Source organism: Ursus maritimus, unplaced genomic scaffold, assembly GCF_017311325.1.
Source record: "Ursus maritimus isolate PB19 unplaced genomic scaffold, ASM1731132v1 scaffold_21, whole genome shotgun sequence".
In the NCBI taxonomy this organism is placed as follows: Eukaryota; Metazoa; Chordata; class Mammalia; order Carnivora; family Ursidae; genus Ursus; species Ursus maritimus.
The window spans coordinates 47,922,633-47,941,240 of NW_024424564.1; the positions used below are offsets into that span (position 1 = coordinate 47,922,633).

At 49.2% G+C, this 18,608-nt stretch overlaps 1 protein-coding gene across 1 annotated transcript in view; it reads left to right on the forward strand.

Annotated features, from left to right (window-relative positions):
• The first annotated feature begins 3,080 nt into the window (after positions 1 to 3,080).
• Positions 3,081 to 18,608, forward strand: part of TAB1 (TGF-beta activated kinase 1 (MAP3K7) binding protein 1) — a 30,469-nt gene continuing 14,941 nt past the window's right edge. The window contains exons 1-3 of the mRNA XM_040637563.1: positions 3,081 to 3,229; positions 16,863 to 16,999; positions 17,369 to 17,522. Coding sequence (XP_040493497.1) covers positions 3,197 to 3,229; positions 16,863 to 16,999; positions 17,369 to 17,522 — 324 coding nt within the window. The 5' untranslated portion in view covers positions 3,081 to 3,196. The remainder of the gene's footprint in view (positions 3,230 to 16,862; positions 17,000 to 17,368; positions 17,523 to 18,608) is intronic.

Genomic DNA, 18,608 nt, shown 5'->3' on the forward strand with positions numbered 1-18,608 from the left:
AAACCCACAAAAACAATTTCTGGGAAGGACCCTGATTTGATAGAAGCCGTGAAGAGAGTCAGGTAGTCAAGTGGGAAAGGGGCTGCAAAGATGGAGGCAGGGAACCACGGGCTTGTCTGGGTGCCTTCGAGCAGGTAGCCCAGGCTGGGCTGTGAAGGTGTCGGAGGGTCTCCTGACCTCACAGGGTTGCCAGGAAAGCCCTTGGAGTCTACCACCAGGGTGTTTTTATCTACAGCAGAAGACTTGTGGCCACAAATGTGTGTGCACGGCAAGCAACTCTTCCATTCTCCGTGGATACCAACCAGGTGCCCTGTAATTCACTCCATTCTTTTTTGTTTTGTTTTTTAAGATTTTATTTATTTGACAGAGAGAGAGAGACAGCCAGCGAGAGAGGAAACACAAGCAGGGGGAGTGGGAGAGGAAGAAGCAGGCTCCCCGTGGAGCAGGGAGCCGGATGTGCGGCTCGATCCCAGGACCCTGGGGTCACGCCCTGAGCCAAAGGCAGATGTTTAATGACTGAGCCACCCAGGCGCTCCCTAATTCACTCCATTCTAACAGTAAGCTCCCAGAAGTAGCACCAGACCCCCCAGGTTAAGGGCTGAGTCCCACGACACTGCTCCCTACTTCAGGTATGTAGTGGATCCCCAGGCCACCCCCACTTCTGTCTGATTTGACTATAAATCAGGGGTCCTCATGACCCCCTTCTCAGGGTCCATGATTTTTTGTATAAACAGCTCCCAGGACTCAGGGAAAGAGTTACTTTGCTGATTTTAGTAAATTTTTAGTAAAAAGGCTATTATAAAAGATACAAATGAATTGCCGTATGAATAGGTACATAGGGGTCAATCTGGAAGGGTCCGCAGAGTACAGGAGCTTCTGGGCCCATGGAGTTTGGCATGAAACACCATCCCAGCATGTGGATGCATTCAGCACCCCAAAAGCTCTCCAAACCCCCTTGTTCAGGATCTTGTGGAGGTTCCGTTACATAGGCACGGTTGATTAAATCACTGGCCACTGGCGATTGACTCAATCCCAAACTCCACTTTCCGTGGCATCTCATTTAATCTTTGCAGTCCGCCAGGTAAATTGCCACCCTGATTTTATAGAGGACACTGAGGCTCAGGTGGCTTGTTCAAGGTCACAGAGGGGACAGGATATGGGTTAGGGATTAGAATGGAGTGGGTTGGGCTCCAAATTCTGAATCCTTCCAGACTCTTCCTCAACAAACCGCCTGCCCCCCACCCCTCACTCCCCTTTGTGGCACAGACTGTTCACAACACCCTAGCATGCACGTCTCAATCCTTCTTTAGTGACAGAAACTGTAGCTGGGCACACTGTAGCTCAGTCCAAAGGCTGCGTTTCCTTCCCTCCCTTCAGCTGGATGTGGCTACGGGGCTAGTTTATAGCCAATGAGATGTAAGGAGAAACATCAGGTGGAACTTCTGGAAGTCTCCTTAAAAGGGAAGGTTGCTTGCAAGTAAATGTTTAATTAAAAAAAAAAAAAAAAAAGAGGAAGAGAAGTGCCACCTTCCTCCCTTCCTCTTTCTTTCCTGCTGGCTGAACTCAGACAAAATAGCAGGAGTTCAAGCAGTCATCTTGGGCCACATGGAACTATGCTGGTCGGACAAGATGGTGAGTCACCATCCCAGACCTAGATGGCCTCCCCTTCTGTCTTCCAAATTGTTAGCTCTTCTCTGGTAAGCCTTTCCTTCAGCATTTAAATAGCCTCAAGTTTCTCACAACCTAAAAGAAAACACACTTAATCTCATGTTTCCTTCCCTCTCTCCTCTTCACAGCCCACCAACTGGGAAGAATTGCCAGTTCTCAAGGTCTCTATGTCCCCATATCCCAACTGTTCCTCAACTCACTGCATCTGGGTTTCTGTGCTACCTTCCTACCTGAATTGCCTGGGCTAAGGGCCTCTGGATGGCTAAACCTAATGGACTTTCTTCAGTAATCTTCTAACTAGATCTCTCAAAAGTATGTGACATTGTTACCATTGCCCTCCTCCTGCTGGGTTCTATGTGCCTCTGCTCCCCCGCCTCTCCAGCCCCTCCTGCTCCTTGGCTGCAGTCTTCTCTAGATCTCTCCATCTCATGACTGATATGACTTTTCTTGCATGTCTTAAAAGCACCTAAATTCAACATGTCCAAACTGAACTCAAGGTCATTCATTCCCTTCTCCCTCCCCCAAACATTTTCTAGCTGTTCTTTCCAGAAATCTGGGAGAATCTTTGACAAAGTTCGTTCCATCATCAACCCCAACCAGTCCATGAATCAAGCCCCGACAATTTCATCTAAATAAAATCCATCCACTTGGCAGTGGCAGCCGACTCAAACTACTATCACCTCTTGCCTTGAGCTAACACAACAGTCCCTTAATTGTTCTTCACTCCAATGCTCCTAAACATCTGTTTTGTACATAGTAGTCAAATGCATCTTTCTACCAATGGGATCATGTCCCTGGCTTGCTCAGAAGTCAACAACTTTCCTTTGTCCAACACATGAATAGCCCAACTCCAGCCTGGGGCAGGCCCCGGTCAGAACCCATCCCACAGCCCTTCTTCTCACTCCCCCTCCACCTCTGTTTCAGTCACAGAGACCTTCTGTGATGTGCAGGCTTCTCGAACCCACATTCACACGCTCCCTTTTCTCGTGCCCTCGGCCTGGCCTGCCCTCCACTCCCATGCCACATCCATACACTTCTCTTCCTACCATTTAGCCCATCTCGAAATGACTTCTGTATGTAAATGATGTCCTCCCCAATTAACACATTCGCTTTCTGAGGGTGTCCTCCTTGCTGCTTCTCCCCATAGGGCGAGGCATGGCCACCCAATGAATATTTATCGAGTGAATGAATAATTCACCGGACCCCACGCCCAAAGTGTCCATAAAGAACGCAAATCCGGTGTCTTAGGAGCCCCACCTGAAAAGCATCCTGGAGAAAATGCTCAAATAAAACGCGCGACAGGCAATCATTTAGGCAAACCTTCCCCTTTTCCCCCCCATGAGAGAAAAGGCGGAAGACAGCGCCTGCGCACACACTCCTCTACGGCCCCTTCCCACTTCGGCCGTGGGGTGGCGCTGTGCGCGTGCTCCCTGGCAGCCTGATCCTCCCGGCGGGCTTCAGGCCGCTCTAGCCGCCCTTCTCGCCTGCTCTGCTGGGAGGCGGTCGCACCCGCGGGGGTCCCTCCAAGATGGCGGCGCAGAGGAGGAGCCTGCTGCAGAGTGTGAGGAACCGACCCGCTCTCCGGGCTGGGGGTTGGGAGCCGAAGGGGGGGCCCTGTCGGGTGCAGGCGCGGCTCCCTCTCCGCCGTTGGGCCGCCTCCTTCTCCCTGGCGAGGTGTGGCCGTCGACCTCCCCTCTCCCGGGCCGGCCCCCCTCACTCCCTTGGCCGGGGGCGCGTGCGGCCGCGCGACGCCCGCGCGTGCGCGCTGCCGCCCGGTCGTCGCGGGGGCTGGGATTCGCGGTCCAGCGACCCCGAGCGTCAAGGGCGCGTCGAGGGTGGGGAGCGTCCTCCAGCCGGAAGGGAACGTGGCGCGCTGCGGCGGAGATAGCCCGGGTGGTGAGCTCACCCCCGGCCCCGAGCGGCCGTGGGGTAGTAACAGTTACAGCCGCAGCAGCCGCTTCTGTACCGCTTATCATCTCCCAGGTTTTCTGCCAGTTGTTTTACGTTGTAAGCTTAATTTATAAACCGCCCTGGGAGGTAGGTACTACAGTTATTCCCGTTGGACGGGTGAGGAAACTGAGGCACAGAGGGGCGGTCATTTGTCCAAGGCCACACAGCTCGTAAGTGGCAGAGTCAGGGTTAAAATCAGGCAGTCTGATTCCAGAAACCCTGTTAACCTCTAGGCGCTAGGGAAGGTATGACCAGAGTGGCAGCCCGGGATCTGGTCCTGGCTCTAACGCACTGTGCCGCAGTTTCCTTAACTGTAAGGTGAGAGCGGGCAGTGGGAGGATTGTCCTGAGACTCACCCTTACCCCCGGTCTTGGCCCTCATGGGCTTGTCGCTGGTGTCTCACAGCCCCTGCATCCTCCTGACACGTGTGCACATGGATGCACACATGTCTTGGCGCCAGGAGCCTGTTCGACCTGCCAGTGTAGGGTGCCAGGCCCGGGTCCTCCCCAGATGGGGCGGTCTGTTGTGCTTGCCTGTGCGCTCGTCTGCCTCCCGTACTTGTGATCTGCACTTACCACCACTAGGTGCCAGGCACTCAATAAGTATTTGTAAAAAAGCATTTGTAGCCATGTCCAGTGCTTGGCCTTGGCCTTACAGAGAGACCGCAGACACTGGCCCTCCTGCCCTCGAAGGTCTTAAGCATCAGAATTGGAGGAAGGGATGACCTTCAGTGCTGTGTACTAATGACAAGCTTTGTGTAGACTGTGTTTTGAAATTGCTCTTCCACGACAGCAATTCCCAGGTCTCGCCAGGGGGCATTGCTCTCTTCCCCTCCACACCTTTCGCTGCCCTTTTATTTTACTAGTGCTCTGCAGGTCAGTCTTGTCATTGAGTTAGGTAGGCCCGGCCCTTTGCTTTGTAAACTCCCAAAGGCCAGGGGCCCGGTATAAATTTACCCGTTCTAAAAATTCCAGAAATACAGGCTGGACTGTAGTGAATGCTGGAAGTGGTAACTGCTGTGGGCTGAGTGGGCTTGCTGAGAAGAGTAGCTTCCAGCTTCCTTGTCTCCTGAATGTGATGGAACCCAGGGGACTCAGGTTAAACAGAAGCTTTGTTAGCTCCAGGTTGTGTTCCTGGGTGGAAGTGGAATCTTTTTAAGACAGGATGATTAGCTTTAAGCGCCGGGCGTCATGATGAAAGGCAAGGGGGATGACAGTGACGTCCACACAGGGCCCCTCCCACCCTAAGGATGATCAAGACATCTCCGCTCACAGGGTGTCTCGAGTGTCCAGGCAGGGTGTGTGGCTTGCTGACCTGGTCTCCACTGTCTCAAGTCTGGTAAGAGCAGCTCAAATACCATTGAGCAGATGGCCATGAGTGTTCCTACTCTGTGGTTGCAGGGCCTGGGGATACAAAGATAAGGTGTGTGCGCACTCTCATTGCATTTGCAGCACGGGGAGCTATCTACTGTTAACACAGTGCGTAAGGCACTCTGTCATCACTGGTGAGGGGCTGTGGATGGCCTAATTTGACTGGGTCAGTGGAGGCTCACAGGAAGGGCTGGGGATTTGCTGACAACGTGGTGCTGGGAGGGCGTGCTGGGGCCAGATGGCAGAGCACTGAGGAGTTTCACCTTTGGTCCCCGGCCAGCATGGTACCTTAAAAGGTCTTTTGAAGAGAAGAAGAGCTTTTGAAGGTAGCTTGATGTGTTCAAAGGAACTTGGGCCCTTCGCAGCCTAACAAAAAGTACAAGTTTCATATGGACTTGGGCAAGTCACTTAACATCCCTGAACCTTGGTTCCCAACAGAAAGGACTTCCAGGAGTGTTGTTAGGATTAAATGAACTAACACATCACTATCCTAGCCTAGCATGGTCACAGTGCAGCCCTGAAGTTCCACCTTCAGTTCTGAGAGCATTCAGGTGTCACTGAGCACTTACTATGTGGCAGATACTGTGTGCGTACAGGGGACACTTTCCTCATGAAGCCTCTATTCTAATAAGGGCGACAGTCACAATGAGTAAATACAGATTGTAAACAATATAATATCTGTAACATCAGGTGGTGCTGTGAGGAAGAATAGTCTGGATTCATAGAATGATGAAGGGGCCGTTTGAGAGGTATGGGAAGACCTCTCAACATGGGGTTGAAGTAGGGGATTTGCAGGGAGTATTCCTGCTTGAGGGAATAGGGATGCAAAGGCTTGTGTGTTTGGGGAGCACCAAGGAGGCCAGCGTGGCTGGAGTAGAGTGCATTGGGGGAGTGGGGGTAGCCAAGGTCCAAGGGACCTTTGTGGACCCTGGTGTGGACTTTGGATTCTATTCTAAGTGTGCTGTGAAACTCAGTGGTTTTTAGGAAGGGCTGTACTTTGGAGGAAGAGCTGATAGGATTTGCGGGTGGATCACATGCGCGGTGCATGACCCGAGGAAGAAGAGTCAAGAAGGACTGCAAGGTTTTCAGTTGGAACAACAGCAGTGCCCTTTACCGAGAATCTCTGGAAGAGGAGCACATTTGGGGCTGAGAGAATCGAGTTTGGTGTTGCCTGGGCTATTCTGTACTTAATTATAAAAAGAAAATCAACTTGAAATTAATTTTTTTTTAACTTAGAAATCTTGAGGGGTGCCCGGGTGGCGCAGTCGTTAAGCATCTGCCTTCGGCTCAGGGCGTGATCCTGGCGTTGTGGGATCGAGTCCCACATCGGGCTCCTCCGCTATGAGCCTGCTTCTTCCTCTCCCACTCCCCCTGCTTGTGTTCTGTCTCTCGCTGGCTGTCTATAAATAAATAAAATCTTAAAAAAAAAAGAAAAATCTTGAGCAACTGCATCTACAAGATCACAGGTGCTGGCTCTATATTTTTTCTAATACACGTAATAAATGCCTCCATTAAAATAAAAACATCCACGAGGCCATCACCTACGACCGTCTCATCTGCCGCTAGAGCGTGGCCCAGCCGCTCCAGCACACAGTAAGTGCTCCACAATGATTAGTAGCCCCTTTAAGAATGTATTAGGACTATATTTGTGATGAAAACATAGAGAGCCTTTGATGAAAACCCTGCTGGGAGAGGTGGGGGCCAGGAGTTGAGCTGGTCCCAGAGGAGTGGGGAAGGAAAAGGGGGTCATTCAGAAAGACAGAGATGGCAGGAGGCACTGGGTATTTTAAGCTTTTTGGAGAGAGAGAACAGCTGCCCCCCCCCCCCCCCGCCCCCTGCCCTGAGCCATCTTCCTGGGGGGCATTATTCTCTGATTCTGAGCTTCCTTTTTGCCTCCAAGGAATTCGGGTGCTTTCACCACAAAAACACTCAGCCTTTTCATACTATAATTTGATATTCAAGCTGTGGCCTGTACTTGGAACCATGCTTTGTCCACTTCTGCTGCCCAGGAGTTTCAGATGAATCTGTGCGGGGACTTTTATGGACTGTTATTCTGTGACACGGTCGCATATGTGTATGAGGTTGCTTCAGGGTCTGTGCATACGGGGGTTGTAACACCTTTCACTACTTATGTGCAATTGGGTCACTATCAATACTTGGCATACTGAAATAGGAATTTGGGGAGCTGCCTTACACAAGTCAAAATTGGGCTTTTTTATGTTTTTAAGATTTTATTTATTTATTTGAGGCAGTGAGTGAGAGACAGCAGAAGCAGGGTAGAGAGGCAGAGGGAGAAGCAGACTTTCTGCTAAGCAGGGAGCTGGCCCTGTCGGGCTCTAGGGCTCGATCCCTGGACCCTGTTATCATGACCCCAGACAAAGAAGGCAGACACTCAACCGACTGAGCCACCCAGGCACCCAAAATTCAGCTTTTTTTTTTTTTAAGATTTTATTTATTCATTTGACAGAGACAGCCAGTGAGAGAGGGAACACAAGCAGGGGGAGTGGGAGAGGAAGAAGCAGGCTCCCAGCAGAGAAGCCTGATGTGGGGCTCGATCCCAGAACGCTGGGATCACGCCCTGAGCCGAAGGCAGACACCCGACGACTGCGCCACCCAGGCGCCCCCAAAATTCAGCTTTTTAAAACAGCCTTCTTTCTTACCGTATTTTGTTTTCAGTTTCTTCTGAGAAATTAATTTGTAACCCATCAAGGAAAGCGGCGCAGACTCCCTGTGGAATGTATTTACGCAGCTCTGTGACTCGGCTGTGTGAGCGCGGGGTGCCCCCTTCTCGGCTCCAGGTGCGGGTGCCGCCGCTCGCTGCTGCTGCTGCTGCTGCTGCTGGCAGGCCTGGCCTTTGTGGGCGTGGGAGAAAGTATGCATCAGTGTGTGCAGGGGTGGGGAAGGGGGTGGTGTGTGTGAATAGGAAATACACGACCTTTCTGAAAATTGTTCAGAAATGTGGAGGAAGGAAGCAAGAGACTTGGCAGTGGGGTGGAATCGACAGCGGACGGCTGGTGTGGCTAATCCTCGATGGAGGGGAGAGAGCTGGGGCAGCAGGATGGCCGCTCACCCAGCCACAGCAGCGTCAGAGTGATTTCGGGGCCACTGCTGACATCAGGGAAGACCAAGGACTCTCCCACTCCTGCATGGGCCGAACCTCCTGGAATTCTCTGGCCACTTGTCGTTGATCGTCTGAGGTGCTGTGGGGGCTGCATTCTAGGCAGGGCCTTCCACTGAAGGAGCGCTCATAAATATGTGAGAAATTGTCCCTATATCTCTGGATCCAAGACACCATTAATGAGAAGGACCCGTCGTTATTTTATATACTACGAAGGAAGAAAACACATTGGTAATGAACTTGTAACACATCAACTTCAGATATTAAAAGATTGAGAATATACGTCTTGGAATCAGCAAATAAGTAACTAATTAACAATACTAGTCTATAAAACGACAACAACAACAACAACAAAACAGGGACGCCTGGCTGGCTCAGTCAGAAGAGCACGTGACTCTTGATCTCAAGGTCATGAGTTCAAGCCCCACATTGGGTGTAGAGTTTACTTAAATAAATAAACTTTAAAAACAAAAAACAAGGGGTGCCTGGGTGGCACAGCGGTTAAGCGTCTGCCTTCGGCTCAGGGTGTGATCCCGGCATTATGGGATCGAGTCCCACATCAGGCTCCTCTGCTATGAGCCTGCTTCTTCCTCTCCCACTCCCCCTGCTTGCGTTCCCTCTCTCGCTGGCTGTCTCTCTCTCTGTCAAATAAATAAATAAAATCTTTAAAAAAAAAGATTTAAAAACAAAAAACAAGAAACCAATACTAAGCTATAGCGTGAAAGTTGCCAAAACCCCAGATGGTTAATGACCAGTATACCTGGTGAACCACAAGGATGGATTTCTCAGGGAAGGGGCCCTGTGGCCCTGGGCAGTTATTTTCCTGGAGTGTGGGACACGTACAGCGAGAGGGTTTGGTGTGTGCGGGCATAAAACTCATTGTTACATATCTCACAGGTGATGTGCTTTTCAGCTCTCTTTCAAACTCTGATGAGATGAGGGGAGAAAGACTTGGTTTAGTCCTAGTATGTCCTTAACACCTTTCTGATTCTTGCTAGTTTCCTCCCTGTTTTTGTTTCTGTTTTGTTTTGGTTTTTTTTAAGATTTTATTTTTAAGTCATCTCTACCCGCAATGTGGAGCTTGAACTCACACCCCGGGGGGTCAAGAGTCACATGCTCTACTGACTGAGCCAGCCAGGTGTCCCTACCCCCCACTTTTTCTTCTTCTTTTTTCTTTTTTTTTCTCTTTCTTTTTTTTTTTTTTTTCTTTTTAGCAGCGAGAACAGGGCTCCAGCTCAGAGTCTGTAGCAGGCAGTAGGTTCAGCTAGAATTTAATAATCTTGTTTTGTTTTCATTTTTTATTATCTTCAAGATACAGCGAGTGATACTGGTTTTCTACTCACAATACTGAAAATGTTTACATTCAAAATGAAGTCATTTGAGTAAAAGAAAATGTGGCAGTGTAAAGAAAAAAATACGAAGTGGATAATTTCTTGAAGATAGTGAATGGCTGGTTGAGGTTTGGGAAACATGGGTCTCTGGCGCTGGTTGGATCTGAGCAGGGCCTCTGGAGGTGGACATGGCTCGGAAAGACAAGAAAAGGGGAGGGAGGCCTTGCCTCACCATGGATACTTTTTAATATGCTTTTGGGTAATTTTTTCTTACTTCTCCTTTATTTTAATAGCAAGTCAAGTCCAGTTGGCTAGGAACTTTATGTTTAAAGAGTGTCGTTGTGAAATAAGTAGGACTTTGCTCAGCAAGTTTAATGTCTATAAATAGTTGATTTGTTTTGAAGTGTGTGCCTGTTTCTGTGACTGTACCTTAGGGTCAGTAGCCTCCTTATTTGAGGTCCCCAAAATACATTTGGCCTTTCAAGTAGAGCAGATCTTCGGTAGAGGCATTACTTCCCTCCTGTGTTGGTGTGGACTCCTCCTGCCAGAAGTAGGTTAGCTTCCCACGCTTTTTGTTCTGGTCACAGTTTTTTGGAAATATCTGGAACACTGTATAGAAGGCCTTATCTGTACAAGATAGACAGCCGAGTGAGATTGTTAATCTTCAAAGGGTAAGATTCAAAATTATGTCAACAGGCTGGAAGGCTGAGATGAAAGCATTAAGATATAATCCAGCTAATGTAAATTTAGGTTTAAAAAAATCCTCAATAGGAGTGTGGTTGGGGGAGACTGGAGAGAACCTCAGAGGAAAAAGACTTTGTGATTTTAGTTGACAGCAGGTGGGAATATTCCCATGGAGGCTAGATGCCCATCTTTTCTTTAAGTGTATAACGGCTCTGGTTTTTGTGTCTTGATTTTTCTATCCTCCCACCCTGCTGATTTCTTTTATTTGAGTTAATTTTAACATTAATTCTTTAGGTTTTCTATCCTGTCAATTGCAGATAGAGATTATTGTACTTTTCCAGTTCTTAAGCTCAGCTTCTTTTCTCTTATCTAATTGTGTGGGCTGACACCCCTAGTTCAGTGTTAGGTAGTGGAGAAGGTGGGCATCCTTGCTGTGTTTCTTATCTTGATGAGAATGCCTCGGGTGTTTCCCCACTAAGTAGGATGCTGGCATTAGTACCGACTGAAGTATACATATAATGGCATGTTAAAGTATCCATTGACTACTGTTTCCTTGAGTGTTATTATTGGGAATGGACAAAGACTGTCCTTAAATAAACAGTAGCACTAGAGTCCATACCCACTGACCTGAAAACCAGTTGCTAGTTAATGAAATAATATATACTGTTGACCCTTGAACACCATGGGTTTGAACTGTGCGGTTTTACTTATATGCAGATTTTTTCTATGAGTACAGTACTGTATTGTGTATGTTCTTTTCCTTATGATTTCTCTCTTTTTTAAGATTTATTTTATTTATCAGAGAGAGAGAGAGTGTGCACAGAGGGGGAGGGGGAGGCAGAAGGAGAGGGGAGAGAGAATTGTAAGCAGACCCCACACAATGCAGAGCCCAACGCAGGGCTTAATCCCAGGACCCTAAGATCACACCACCTGAGCCAAAACCAAGAGTCAGATGCTTAACCGACTGCACCACCCAGAGGCCCCATTTCTTATGATTTTCTTAATATTTTCTTTTTTGTAGCTTACTATATTGTAAGAATTCGGTATAGAATACATATGCCATACGAAATATGTTAATTGTTTATGTTGTGCTAAGGCTTCCAGTCACCAGTAGCCTATGTCAATAGTTAAGTTTTTGGGGAGTTGAAAGTTACACGTGGACTTTCAACTCTGCAGGAGGTTGGTGCCCCAACCCCCGCGTTGTTCAAGAGTCAACTATATTTCCAAAGTATTGCTAGCTCAACATTATGAAAACCAGATTTCAAAAAGAGCACTTCGCGTCGTAGAGGTGTCCAGGCTCTGGTCGTAAATACGGAAGAACAAGGTGGTTGTAAGTGATTGACCAGTGTCAACAGCTTTTCGGATTTGGCAGAACTTGGTCCCACACGAGCTGAGTGTGGCTGCAGCGGTCCAAGCAGCATCAGCCCAGTCCTGGTGGCAATGTCATGTGCACCCATCGGGAAGTGCTTTCAGATGAGTTGTCCCTGTGCCCTGAAACACCAGTGTGGCCAGTTCCTCGGTCATCTGTTCGAGCTTGTTTCCTTCCTTCCTTATAAAAGACTCTTTCATTAATGTTTTTCATAGCGTATCTCACAATGTCAAGTGGGCCCATAAGTTGCTGGGGTAATATTTATTTTTTTCGAGTCCCTGGAAGCCTGTCTCTGTCCCTCGTGGGAGGTAGAGAATGGCAGAGGAAGCATTATGGTTGCAGCGCTGATGACAGGTTTTGCATCCTGGGCGACACATTTGTATTGTTCATCTCGTATTCGAGGACAAGTTCAGTCGTCTTAATCTCATCTTTAATCACAGACAGGATTTTAGAAAATATCTTCTAGACATCTTCTGCCGTGCTTTAAAACAGCCGTGGCGCTATGGGGTGCTAAATATTGGTCTCTTGACCCATCTTTTCAGGGGGAGGACATGGGACACACCTGACTGGGGAGACGCTTTTGTACTTAATGTCATGCTGAATCTCATTTGAGTTGGAGGCAAGAGACAGACCCCAGAAAAAAATAGCTTCTTTTGGAAACTTATCTGCCAGGTTGCCTGAGACCTTTGTGAGGTCTCTGACAGTGGAGGTACTAATCAGATCTAAGACCTAAGGGATAATTGGCAACAAAGCAGTTCATTGAAAAATAATCATTTGGCAATGAACTCTTTTCAGTGGCATGGAAGGCCTTACCCTGTTCCCACCCAGGCACACATGTATGAACACGGTGGCGAGCCACTTTGCCCTCTGGTCACTGCAGAGGCCACACTGGCCTTCTTGGACTTCCTTAAACCTCATACTTATTTTTCTACCTCTGGGTCTTTGCACATGCTGTTTCCTCTGCCTAGGAGGCTCCTTTCCTACTTTCTGAAATAGTCACTGCTCCATAATTATTTGGGTCTGGCTCAGAGGTCGCCTCTTCTGACCATTTCATCCAAAAGAGCCCTCACCGTCACTCTCTGTCCCCTTACCCTAATTCTTTTCTCCACGGCACATACCCCCGTCTCAGATAGCTTTATTTACAGTATCACTTGTTTGAAAGTTTCCCTTTCTCTAGAAAGGAGGCTTCAAACAAGGACCCTCAGTCATTTTCTGCACCGTGGTTCCAGCACCTAGAATAATGCCAGCCTTTTGTAAATGCCCAGTAAATGTTTCTTGAATACATGTTTTTGTTAATTGAACGTACTCTGATTGCATAATGTCATATGTGGATTCCAAAGACTTTGTTAAGTTCACATTTATAGTAAGAGAAATATTTATATTTATATTGTGTTCAAATGAGACAGGTCAAGATTCCAGCTAGAAACAATTTGTGTCACTGTGAAGCAATTTCTCTTCTGTCATACGTAGCTTGACCTACATGCCCGGTGTCCTCAGAGCTGAGCAGAATTTCAGCTCTTGTTGCCATTTCTTTTCCGTGGTTAGGTTTCAGTCACACTAGTACGCATTAGTGGCTTTTCAGCCCTTACGGTGACATCACGTGAGTTAGTCCTATGAAGAAGTAAGATGAAAGACACACCATGTTGATGAACTGCGAGATTGAGCACGGTGAAGATGACAGATCTCAAACTGATCTGTGAACAATTCCAGCCAAAATCCCAGCAAGATTTTCTTGTAGATACAGACAAGCTGATTTTAAAATTTATAGAGAAGGCAAAGGAGCCAGGATCACTGAAATAATTTTGAAAAACAATGAGGTTAGAGGCAACCCACTCCCCAGGTGTATAATATAGATTATTTATGTAGATTTGATCATAGAAATTTTAAATATAGATTTATAAAGCTAGGGTAATCAAGAGCATGGGATCAGTGGAGGGATAGACACATGGAGCCATGGAACAGAGTGGAGAACAGAGACAGACCCACACAAGGATGGCCCGTTAATTTTTTGAAAGAGGTGCAGAGATAATTTAATGGAGAAAGGGCAGTCTTTTCAGCAAATGGTGTTGGAACAATTGGATATCCATATGTGAAACAAAAAAACTTAGACCTAAACTTCCTGCCTTCTACAGAGATTAACCCCAAATGGATCACAGGTCTAAATGTGAAACTATCAGAAGAAAAACCTAGGTCTCTGTGGCCGGGGCAGGCACACAGTTATTAGAACATGAAAGTGTGTACTGTGAGAGAAAAAGCTGATAAAATGGATTTCATCACAACTAAAAACCGTTGGCCTGCAAAAGATACCAAGAAGCAAATAAAATAACAAGCTACAGTGAGTGGCTCAGTCGGTTAAGCTCTGACTCTTGGTTTCAGCTCAGGTCATGATCTCATGGGTTGTGGGATCGAGCCCGGAGTCGGGCTCCCCCCTCAGCAGGTCTGCTTGAAAGATTCTCTCTCTCTGCTCCTCCCCTGCTCGTTCTCTCTCTCTTTCTCTCAAAGTAAATAAATAAATCTTGGGAGGAAAAAAATAAAGAAACAACAAGCTACAGACTGGGAAAAAATATTTGCAAACCACATATCCAACAAAGGACTTTATCCAAAAAACATGAAGAGCTCTCAGAACTTAATAGGTGAAAAAAACAAACAGCCCAATTAAAAAATGGACATAAGAAAAAAAATGGGCATAAGACTTAGAACAGACACTTCACCAAAGATGTGGGGATGGCAAAGAAACACATGAAAAGATGCTTAACACCATCATTAGGCACCAGGGACATGCGGATCGAAGCCGTGATGAGCCAGCATCACACACTTCCTAGGATGTCTCCATTTAATCGAGAAGACCCTGTGGTGGTGAGGACACGGAGCCCCTCGAACTCTCCTGGTGCGTTTATTGGCGGGAGCGCAAGTGGTACACTGCTTTGGGAAACAGTTGGCAATTTCTTACAAAATTCAACAGCCATCTCATCCCTACTGTAGAGCTGTGAAAGGTCATGTTCACAGAAAAACCTGCCCATGACTGTTCATACCGGCTCCGTAATTGCCCAAACTGGAAAAGACCCAGATGCCTTTGAGTGGATGAGCGGATGGGCTTCTGCATCCGTCTGATGGAAAACATCAACGAAGGGACAGTCTTGTTGCCCACAGTGACTTGTGGTGGGGGGTGTCTCTGAGGTATGGTGCTGAGTGAGAGGAGCCCATCTCAAAAGGTTATGCCCTTTGAGAACTGAAGTGGTGGGTGCCAGGGGCTGGCGAGGGCAGGGGGGTGGTTAGAGTTCAATGGGGACAGAGTTGTACAAGATGGAAAGAGCCATGGGGACGGATGGCAGGGCTGCCTGCGCAACACTGAATATTTAGTACCCCTGAACTGTGCGCGTAAAAACAGTTACAATGGTGAATTTGGCTACGTGTCTTTTATCACAATAAAAAGAAAAAAGTCGTGTACTGCCTAGTTTCACTGAAGACATTCTTGCAAAGACAACGTCATGGCGGAGCACAGGTCTGCTTGCCAGGGGCTAGGGGAGGGTGTGGCTACAAAGGGGCGACACAAGGGTCTGTTTTGGGATGATGGGGTAGTTCCAGATCTTGGGGCAGCAGTCACACAAAACACCTGTTCAAATTCATAGACCGGCGTGCCAAAAAAAGTCCATTTTACTATATGTTAATTTAAAAATAAAAATAAACTCCCACGGGGCACCTGGGTGGCACAGCGGTTAATCGTCTGCCTTCGGCTCAGGGCGTGATCCCGGCGTTACGGGATCGAGTCCCACATCAGGCTCTTCCGCTATGAGCCTGCTTCTTCCTCTCCCGCTCCCCCTGCTTGTGTTCCCTCTCTCGCTGGCTGTCTCTCTCTGTCGAATAAATAAATAAAATCTTTAAAAAATAAAAAAATAAATAAACTCCCACCCCCTGCATAATTTGCTCCAGGGTGCAGAGCACAGAACTAACCCGCTAGAATAAATGCAGCATGAAAGCAATGAAAAAAAGCCATAAAGTCACTTGCTGTCAGTATGTAAATAAACAGAACGTGAAATTTGCCACAAAAGCTAGCCACAGGCCTTTTACATATCTGATTGCGAAAGCCGGTTGACGTGGTTTTCACAGGCTTCTTTGAAGGCCGTGACTGCTGCCTTGCAAGCCGTCATGCACGATATCCATCCATGCCTGTTTAGTATTTCAGTACGGCGTCCGATCCAAACTTTGTCCTCCTTGTAGTTGACCTTTGATTCTCCCAGTTCAGCCTGGTGGTCCTGGGAATGCTGCTGTGAACTGGGCCAGCACTTGGGTAGCGGCCGGCTGTGGGGAGGCTCTCAGTGAGAAGCAGTGGGTTGCACCTGGGCCTTGTGTCAGAGTTGTTTCTGGGGCTTAAAAAATGCGGACGGCTCAGAATGAACTCCAAGGAGATTCAGGCAGTTCAGAATCTGTGTTTGGGCTGGCCCTGGACAGCTGTGTGTGTGTGTGTGTGTGTGTGTGTGTGTGTGCGCACGCGCGTGTAAGGTTCTGAGCTCTGTGGTGATGATACTGAGCAGTCTGGTTTGAGATCCATGGGGTAGAATGGGAGTCGGACACCGGCAGGCAGGAGTGAGGGAGCCAGGTTAGTAGGAATGCATGGGAGGGCTGTTAGTCAAGACCCGGCTGGGGGTGGGGTGGTCTTCCTGGAGGACTTCCTGGAGGCGGTGACTGCTGAGCCAGAGTCCCGAAGGGCATGGAGAATTAAGGAGTCTGTTCATGCAAAGGGAAAGAGTGGGGTGCTGGGGGCCTTGTACTGGTGGAGAAGGATGTGGCACAGAGCAGATGGGAGAGGACACCAGAGCAGAGCAGGGACTGGGGGTAGAGGCCCCAGTGGCATGGAGCATGACAGAGGCTTGCTCGCAAAGACAGTTTCTCCAGTGCCATTGGGCCGCCCGAATCAGTCACCCGGAGGCTCTGCATGCATTGCTGGTATCCTGGCCCCCACCAGGATCGGCCCTTCTGGAGGCCTGGAGACCTTCACTTGTAACTAGTGCCCGAGGGAGGCAGAGCTACAGAGGTGGGCAGCCACTAAAGAGCTTTCTACCAAGAGTTTGCTTCGTCTGTGTGTCTCGCTTGTGTTTCGTAACATAGCTCATGCTTGGAAACCACTGCTGGGCCTTGAATTTGGGAGCTCCAGGCTTTTCTAGGTCTTCTGGAGAAGAACATTGTAGACTACCCATAAAAGCACTCGGACCCTTCTGTAGGTGTTTGTTCGTGCACGCGTTATTTTCCAGAAGGAAGTAGAACCTTCTCCATGGGGCTCTGGGGCTACTATGTTTTTGTTGGGGAAGAAGAAGGTGAGGGGTCTGTCCTAGGGGAGAGGGTGACACTTCTTGGTTTCCTGGTGTCCTCCTCAGGAGCAGCAGCCGAGCTGGACGGATGACCTGCCACTCTGCCACCTGTCCGGGGTCGGTTCGGCCCCCAACCGCAGCTATTCTGCTGATGGCAAGGGCACTGAGAGCCACCCACCGGAGGACAGCTGGCTCAAGTTCAGGTGAGCGTGCCTGATGCCCCCCTGGGCATCAGAAGCAGGTTTACGAGCAAGAAAAAGCAACCGTTTTGCACCTCTCTGGAATGAGGCTCGCCGTGAGATGTCGTCCATGGGAGGTGCCCCTGCTGCTGTCCCTTGCACATCTGGACCTCCCACCAACCGAGGGCCTGCCACAGTGGGGGTGGGAGCGTCCCAGAAGGCCAGGCCCAGGGGGAATGAAGGTCAGTGGGGGGGGACTTAGGTGGGCAGCTGAAGCCACCACGGCTGTGTCTTTGGTCTCCCCCAATCCTGGTCCTCCTCCCCTCCACTCGGGAACTGGCATCCCTCTTCTGCAAGCCCCCAGTCTCAAGCCGCTCCCCCTCTCTCTGGCAGGAGTGAGAACAACTGCTTCCTGTACGGGGTCTTCAATGGCTATGACGGCAACCGAGTGACCAGCTTCGTGGCCCAGCGGTTGTCCGCCGAGCTCCTGCTGGGCCAGCTCAGTGCTGAGCACACCGAGGCGGACGTGCGGCGCGTGCTGCTGCAGGTAGTGATGCTGGGGCTGGCTGGCCGGCTCCCCCAGGAGCTCAGCCCTACAGCTGCAAAGTGCTGGGGGAGCCAGGGTTGGTCTGAAGATGCTGCCGGCTCCTCCTGCAGAGGAGCCTGCTCTGGGAGCCTCTCCCAGCGGCAGGGTGTGAGGAGCGTAATGGCCGTGGGGCCTAGAGCTTAAAGTGGTGAGGGCGCCTGGTGGCGAGGACGTTTCGGAGCCATTTACTGCCCGGTAACTTAAGGGGCAAGGATCTTATTTTTATTTTATTTAAAGATTTTATTTATTTATTTGAGAAAGAGAGCGTGAGCGTAGAGGGAGAGGGAGAAACAGACTCCCTGCTGAGCAGAGTCCAATGCAGGGCTCAATCTCAGCACCCTGGGATCATGACCTGAGCCGAAGGCAGATGTTTAACTGACTGAGCCACCCAGGCACCCCAAAAGATTTTTTTTTAAAGTAATCTCTACACCCAATGTGGGGTGTGGGGTCGAACTTACAACCTCAAGATCAAGAGTCACATGTCTTCTGACTGGCCAGCCAGCTCCCCCAAGGAGCAAGGATTTTAAAAGTCCGCTGCGGCATTCCACGATGCCAGAGGCCTGTGGTCGAGATGAAAGTTCCACGGATGCCCTGCCGGAGAGCCTTGGGCTGTGTTACGTGGGCATAAAATGAGATCCTGGGTCTGAGGATCGGAGTCGGTGGTGTCAGGAGGCCCTGCTGGGGGTAGGTTGCCCTTAGAAAGATGGCCGCCCCACGGAGGTGTTGCAGGTGGCTGTAGTGGCCGTAAGCCGCTACAAATACCACGCGTGTAACAGTCAAGTGGGTAGGAAGTGGCCTTGTGAATTCATCCTGCCCGCAGCTAAGAGGTTTGTCCCCTCACAGGCCCAAAGAGTGGCAGTTTCCGGCCTTTGGTTTGGGAGCGTATTTTGCAATTCAAAACAGCGGGTTTTGCAAGCGCTGCGGGAGCACAGTGCTCCTGCAGGGACGGAAAAGACTGGGGACCAGAGGGGACAGTTAGGCCAGGGAAGGAGTATGGAAGTGGTGACCAAGAAAGGCCGGAAGGGAGGAGGGAGGATTGATTGCCGC